At 32.7% G+C, this 7,433-nt stretch overlaps 1 protein-coding gene and 1 long non-coding RNA gene across 2 annotated transcripts; both read left to right on the top strand.

The window, feature by feature from the left end:
• The first annotated feature begins 1,343 nt into the window (after positions 1 to 1,343).
• On the top strand, positions 1,344 to 1,897 carry LOC133194567 (uncharacterized). Its single transcript, XR_009722116.1, has 3 exons — positions 1,344 to 1,456; positions 1,555 to 1,638; positions 1,805 to 1,897. It is a non-coding gene; the product is annotated as an uncharacterized LOC133194567 (long non-coding RNA).
• A 387-nt stretch (positions 1,898 to 2,284) lies between these two features.
• LOC133195031 (uncharacterized) lies at positions 2,285 to 3,952 on the top strand. Its single transcript, XM_061330917.1, has 7 exons — positions 2,285 to 2,309; positions 2,400 to 2,682; positions 2,813 to 3,049; positions 3,145 to 3,234; positions 3,351 to 3,448; positions 3,538 to 3,746; positions 3,853 to 3,952. Exons 2-7 carry the CDS (start codon positions 2,460 to 2,462, stop codon positions 3,950 to 3,952), a joined length of 957 nt encoding a protein of 318 aa, XP_061186901.1. The 5' UTR covers positions 2,285 to 2,309; positions 2,400 to 2,459.
• Positions 3,953 to 7,433: the final 3,481 nt, after the last annotated feature.

Genomic DNA, 7,433 nt, shown 5'->3' with positions numbered 1-7,433 from the left:
TCATGCAAAATTAAAAGTTCGCAATGTCTTACGGCGGTCCTCCAGGAAATCAACCTGCTTAGGACATAGAAATTTCATATCTGTTTCAACATGTTACTGCCGCGCTGCTCTAATAGTGCACGAGTATCGAAACGTGCACATCTTGAACGTCTCAAGTGAGCTTTTCTGATTGAAAAGTGTTCGGTGTCCGTCGGTCTGTTTGTCATGTGTTATCTGTATTTTTTTTTTAATTTCGACTTCTTCTCCAGAACCACTGAGCCAATTTCAACCAAACTTGCTACAAAGCATCCTTGAGTAACAGAGGTTAAGGTTTATATTCACATGGAAGGTAATGTCCTTTATCAAGAGAAAATGATTAAGAATAATTCAAATTTAATGGCATCTTTTAAAAATGTTCTAAAAACAATTGGGTAAGAAAAGATGAAACTCATGTGAAAACTTTACTACATAGTGTAGATTTAAAGGGATAGTCTCTAAGGTTTCTTTAAACAAAAAGATATGCTTTTTTTCTGCATTTTGTTTAATGGACCTTGTCAAATAATGTTGATCTGCCCAGTTTTGCACTCGGAAGAGTGCCTCACCAATCACTTATTTGATAAACAAACTAAAAACACAAAAATTCGGCTTTTGTCTTTGCTCCATTCACGAAGACCCCTGCTGACCCTGCTCGTAAAACAAACTGCGCATCCCTGACAGAGGTCAGAGTAGGTGAAGATGTCGGAGGAGAAGAGATCAACACGTGGGAGAAAACGATCTTTAACAGATTCGGCGAGAAAACGTAACAGAAGTTTGGTTATGTCAATATATAATTAAGGCAGAATAGCTATAGGTGGTCAGTATATGATCGATGGATGGAATTAAAAGAGACACTGCAGCTTAAATCGCATGCTGATGTAGCAGAGTACTTGCTTGATCGGTAAGTAAAATAATGTCCATTTTCACAAAAGCTGCTAAGTAAATCTTGATATCAGTATAAGTAAATAGTAATAGGAATGAGTTTTATCTGATATTTTTATCTAAATCTGCAATATTTCGGAAAGAAAATGTGGATTAACAAATGTAAACAATATGTAAACAAATCGGGAAAGCTGATAGGGGCCCCCAGGGGGTACATTTTCATTGTTAAACAAAGGAGAGAGGAGGGAAAAATAGAGAGATAAAACTTTCTGCTTTATCATTTCTGCTTGTGTAATACAATGCTATGTGTACAGTATTTCAGAAATTAGATTAATGATATTTTATTGAAATTAGATTAGTAGATCAATGTATCAAATGTACTATATGCACATACATTTTGTTTATAAAGAAATGAAATCTTGGCATTGGAAAGTTCTCCAAAGAAAGTAAAAACTGCATTAAATGCAGTAACATCAACACCAGGACCAGCAACTAGAATTTTCCCACCCAAATTCTCAGATTTATCTGAAATATCTTCAGATCTGGAAAAGGGGGACAGGTAAATAAGCAACAAGATTGGCAATTTCTTCTTTAAATTTTGAATTTTCTTGAAAGATATATCAATATACATGTAAAGATGTTATGTTTTACTTTTAGAAATTCAGATTTATCTGGTGTAGAACAGTTTGTGAAAACTGGTTCGAAAACAAAAACTCCAAGCAGTTTCTTGAATCCTTTAGAGTAAGTATAATTATTTAAGTTAATGGATATCATATAAATTAAAATTAGTTCCTTGATGCTTTTAAGATTAGATATACATCAGAAATACTAATATTTGTTGTTACTGATATATATATTTGAATATTTCTTATAATCAGTGTATCTTATGGTACTTTTGTTTTTTCAGTCTCTCAATCTGTTGATCAGAAAACTACACCGACGAGGAATCAGAGGATTCATCAGATGAAGATTATGAACCTAGTTACATAATGACGATTAGGTATGTATTGCAAGGACACCTTGTCATTGTATAAGTCAGTATAATATATAAATTACTTTCTTATCTTAATATTTTCAATTATCATTACTGCATGTTTAAACATTACAACTTTTAAAAATTTTTAACCACTTTCATAAGAGAGGACACTCAGACAGAAGCCATGGTTGAGGAATCAGAGAACGAGGATAGCTGTGATGAGGAATCAAATGGTGATTTACGCCCGGGTGTTGCCAAAATTTTAACCCAAGAGGAGATTGAGGGCTGTAAGGAAGATCACCCTTTCATTGTTTACCTCTCATAGTTAATAACATTAGCAGAACTACGTGTCCTGCCAAACTGCCAGTTTAAAGGATGCAAAAAACAAGTGCTTTTGGAGAAAGCTGTTGTTGGATCAGCACTCTATTTTAAATGGGTAGGTAAAAAATTACTTGTCAATCTCATTTTTTAATAAGTACCCTATCATTAATTGGAAACAAATTATTTTCGTATGGATTAATTTTAGCATTGTTCTGATGGACATCAAGCACAGCAGTGGTGCTCACAGCCTGTCCTAAACAGAGGAATGCATTTAGGGGATTTGATGCTCTCCTCTTCAATTTTACTTTCTGGAGGCAATTATCAGAAGGTGTCAATGATGGCGAAAATCCTGAAGTTACCGATTGTGAGCAAAAACTCATTTTACAAAATTCAAAGGACATACTTGATTCCAGCAGTGGATGAATTTTGGACGGAACATCACGACACTGTTTCTAACCAGTTTCAAGGAAGAGATATAACAATACTTGGTAGATATCTTTTTCAATTATACCAAAGAAATTATGGGGGGAAAGTTTATGAAAAATGCTAATAGCCTTAATGTCTTTACTTATCACGTTGATTTATTTATCATTATATGTTTTCTTTTTTTAATTAAAGGAGATGGCAGAATGGATAGCCCCGGTCACACTGCTCAATATTGCTCCTATACTTTCATGGAGTATGACACCAAGACCATTCTGTACATAATTACTATGGACAAGCGGGTGACAGAGAAAAAAAGCACGAATCTCGAGAAGGCTTGCTTTGTCCAGGGCTTGAGATATCTTCTGGGCAAGGGACTTCATATTGTTGAAGTTGTTACAGATGCTCATGTGCAAGTTGCCTCCGTAAACAAAACAATCAATATGTATATTACTATATATGTAAATCACATGTACATATAGGTTATTGTATGAAATGAGAATGGTCTTTATTTGATACTTTTGCAGAAAAAGACTTCCCAGACATAAGACATTCTTTTGATATTTGGCTTGAGACGAAAAACTTAGCAAGAAATCATCAAGGTAACTTTAAATTAAGCATATTTGAATACTCTTATTTATTTTTGAATATTAAATCTTCATTCAACATAATTGAATAATTGATATCTTTAGGAATATTTTGTGCAATGTGTTTATTCATGTATTTTAGGCAGGTCAGCAGAAAAACCAAAAAGATATACTATCATGGACAAAAGATGTCAACCATTACTGGTACACAGCTACCATCTCAAACACAAAGGAGGAGTTTATTGTAAGTTTCCAAATGCAAAAAATATATATCTTGCAAAAGTGTTTCATACAATTACGAAAACTGGTCTAAAATAGATTTTACTTTTCAAGGGAAAATGGATAGGAATCCTCCACCACACAGTTAATGTACACACTTGGGTTTTGCCCTATAGTGATATTAACGAATGCAACCATGCACCACTGACTGAAGAACCTACAAAGGGATGGTTAGAAAAGGATTCTCCAGCTCATGTGGCCTTGAGGGAGATTGTGTTAGATAAGCGTCTCCAGAACAATGTGACCTACTATCTTAACTGCAGGTCAGTTTTATATACATGAAATAATTATTGTAAGATCTTTTTTTTTTGTTATATTGCTAAAACTAAAATGTCAGAAAAATTATTTACACAATCTAGTTATTTACAGGAGCACAGCAGAACTTGAGAATTTTCAGAATGTATATCCCTTCCCGAATCTGAGGAGGATGAGGATTCTGGGGAGGAAGAAGTTTGTCTCGATAAATTGAAATTCTAAAATAAAATTAATATTATTAAAAAAAAAAATAAAATACAATTTGATAAAATTAATATGATTCATAAAATTAAAATGGATTTCGATATATAATCCTCATATGCTACATATTTTAAATGTGCAAAAAAATATATAGTAGCAAACTCTCAACATTTTTAGTCAAATAATTTTACAGAGGTCTGTTTATTAAAATCTGTATAAATTCAATAATATTTGGTATACAGTGATATATGGAACATGCTTTTTTTTCTTGTAGATATATACATGTATAAAGATGTACATATGCTTTATAAAATTAATGTATAAATTTATATTTCAAATTAAAAATTTAAAAGCTCAATTTCAATTTCAAATTTTAGACTTGGAAGTCTTCGAAATTTATATCAAGGATTGCAATTTGTAATTCCAATTATAAAGTGTTATTCTAATTTTTGCACATTGTTATTCTTTTATAGTTTTTTAAATTGTAAATTTATATTAGAAAATGGGATTTTGGTAGTGTAATATGATTTTCTTTTTTTTTTTCAATCAGAAACAGAAAACCATAAACATCACTATACTAACTTTAGTGTTGATCATAGATCAATTAACCCTTATGAGGCCCCTCACATATTGAAATCCGCTGGAGGTCACTCTGTTCAAATGAGTTGTGTTTTAAGAGAAAAATACATGTAAATAGTAATTTTCTAGTATCATTTTAAGATTATTCATGCTTTAAATGTAAAAACTTACCTCTTCCGTCTCCATTCTCTGCTACTAAGCATCAAAAGTGTAAATGATAAGATGGTCAGCATCTCCCTGCTGAGTCGGCTATCTTCGGAAACCATGCCGAGCAATAATGACGGCAGTAAACAGACTTCACAGACGGGTGCTAGTATTTATATTCTGATAATCAGCAAACTTCTTTTGAGCTTGCAATTATAATGGAGTGTCCTAATTATGTATTTCACACATGTACATGCTAATTTATTGTTTAAAAAAATAGCACCCAAACCTTTGAGATTATTCCTTTATGTTTGCTCAAATTATCAGCCCGGAGATAGGACGTGGTCACAACAGAGAATCAAATATTTACTAAAGAAATAAAAAAACAGTTCACTTGGAAATGAACTTGGTTGGTCAGGTGATCAAATCCTGGGAAGCGAGAAGGGCTCCTCAGTAGATTTGAACACGTACCCACCAAGTTCATTTCCCAGTAAACTTTTAATCATTGTTGATTATCACATATATTTACATTTGGACAAATATTCCCAGTAGAACTGCATTTATTACACGAAGGGTACGCTATGTTTTGACGCGCAATGACATAGACGCTGTTTGGTCTTGAGAGTTCGCCTCGCTCCAACATTTGAATATTTAAATTGACGTTCAGCACTCCAGTTCCGGAAATATCTGTTCATAATGAAAGAACAATGATCGCTACTGAGAATTATCTTACTATTATTGTATGATTTCTCTATATATGAAGTCAAAATCGGTGGTATCGTCTTTAGTTTACATACCTTTAAAGGAATTTCGGGTTAAAAAGGTAAGCGCGATTTTAGGCTAATTCAAACATTCCTCACACAGAAGAAAGATCTCACGATCATTTGTTGAACAAAGAAACATACATGTTTTAAAAATTCTATCTTTTCCATCGCTTAAACGACTTAGAAGTTTCGAAATCTGTTTCACTGTGACAGAAATATCTAATTAAGCAAGATGTCATCTCGCTATGTGATTCGATCACGCTATGACATGTGATCTCTGATAAGTTCATACAGAATATTTTGAAATGTAAATATATTGGAATATATAGGAAATATCTTTGAAAATCTTCTTCTTCTTAAGAAGAAAACCATAATTAGTCATATTACATGTAATATAGAATCATCCTCAGGTAGGGTTGATTCAGGTTTGTTAAATCATGACCCAAAGGGAGTAAGGTGGCGTCACAATAGAGGAACAGAAAGTATACATAAAAATATATAGAAGAAAAAATCTTTAATTCTTTTTTTTTCTTTTCAAGAACAGCAAATAATCATATCCATATAGTAAATCACAGAGATGGGATCACCAGTCTAGGAGAAGTAAGCATCCGCTGTCGACAGGTCCGAGCCGCCGTGAGTCCTATGTATTGATTAGGTATTTGGAGTACTCCGCCGTCAAAAACTAGATGTGGCGATAATTCTAAAACTGGTAATTCAACTTATACTCAGAGAAAAAATAAAAAGAATTGAAAAACCTTTTAAAGTGCCTTGCATAACATTTTCAAGATGTTGATGACATTTGGCAGCTTAAAAAAAACAAAACTTGATTTAATTCAATTCAAAGAACTTATTTTCAAAATTACCTAATGAGAACATAAACCAATTCTCAACACTCGAAAATATGCAAACAATGTATCGTGCGATTTTTCATTATATATATAGTAATGAAGAATAACACAATATCCCACTTCTGATGTTTTAGAGGTCCGTGTTTGCTCTGCTCCAAAATTTGTATTGTTTAACGGACTTATGAGCTTGAATACTGTTCGTTATCTCCATACATTTCATATTTTTAAATATATCAACAATTAATATATAATATTCTGTAAAAAAAAAAAAAAAAAAAAAAAAAAAAAAAAAAAAAAAAACTATTTTTTCACAGTATATATTTTCTTTTAAAAAAAAATGCTTGAATTGCACATTGAAAACAACTAGATACAAATAGTCTTTGGAATTCAGGGCTTTGAACAACTGTACTTATTTTGGTGCATTTTCAGAACGATTTTTTTTGTTTGTTTGTTTGTTTGTTTTTTATGACTCAAGATTTCTCTAAAAACTTTTCATGAAAAAATACTTCATTTTCAGTTGATTCGATACGCAGGAGCATGCTCTACGTATGTACAATTTCTAAAACGAGGTAAATTATTGACAAACAAGTTGATGAAACAAGAATATCAGCAGTCTTGTTTAAAGTCATCTTTTCGTAAGTACTATGGTCAATACAATGACCTTGTCAGCTAATACAATTTATCATTGAGTCAAATGCTGACTGACGTTTTTAAAACTAATTGTTAGGCAATTATCTACAAACTGAATTGTCGGCGGATTTTACCGTTATTTCCCAATCATGACAAGGAGCACACGGCGGGTGTGACCGGTCAGCAGGGGATGCTCACTCCTCTGTGGCACCTGGTCCCGCCTCTGATGTTTTGGAGGTCCGTGTTTGCTCTGCTCCTATTTTGTGTTGTTTAATAGACTTTTGAGCTTGAATACTGTTCGTTATCTCCATATATTTCATTCCTATGGTCTTTATTTTCCAAAGCGATAAATCAGCAACGTTTTCTCAATTAGAAATATTGAGATTGGTCCGTTCAAATATTTTTAAACACTTAGATGTTCCTCCAAATGCAAGGTCAGTAAATTACAAGACTTTTTGTAGCTGGAAAGATCCTACATCCAGATAATTGCAACAAAATTGACCTAACATTTGGGAAACTATATTCAAAT

The sequence above is a fragment of the Saccostrea echinata genome, unplaced genomic scaffold, assembly GCF_033153115.1.
Source record: "Saccostrea echinata isolate AGI-Se365-2 ecotype Australia unplaced genomic scaffold, CSIRO_AGI_Sech_v1 ptg000029l, whole genome shotgun sequence".
NCBI lineage: Eukaryota > Metazoa > Mollusca > Bivalvia > Ostreida > Ostreidae > Saccostrea > Saccostrea echinata.
This window is presented reverse-complemented; position numbering and strand designations above follow the sequence as displayed.

Excerpts from the sequence above, each read along its gene's own strand:
- LOC133195031 (XM_061330917.1), top strand. The coding sequence starts at position 2,460 with ATGCATTTAGGGGATTTGATGCTCTCCTCTTCAATTTTACTTTCTGGA. Across the intron at positions 3,050-3,144 it reads GCAAGTTGCCTCCGTAAACA|AAAAAGACTTCCCAGACATA; the intron begins AAACAATCAATA and ends ATACTTTTGCAG. Across the intron at positions 3,747-3,852 it reads ACCTACTATCTTAACTGCAG|GAGCACAGCAGAACTTGAGA; the intron begins GTCAGTTTTATA and ends AGTTATTTACAG.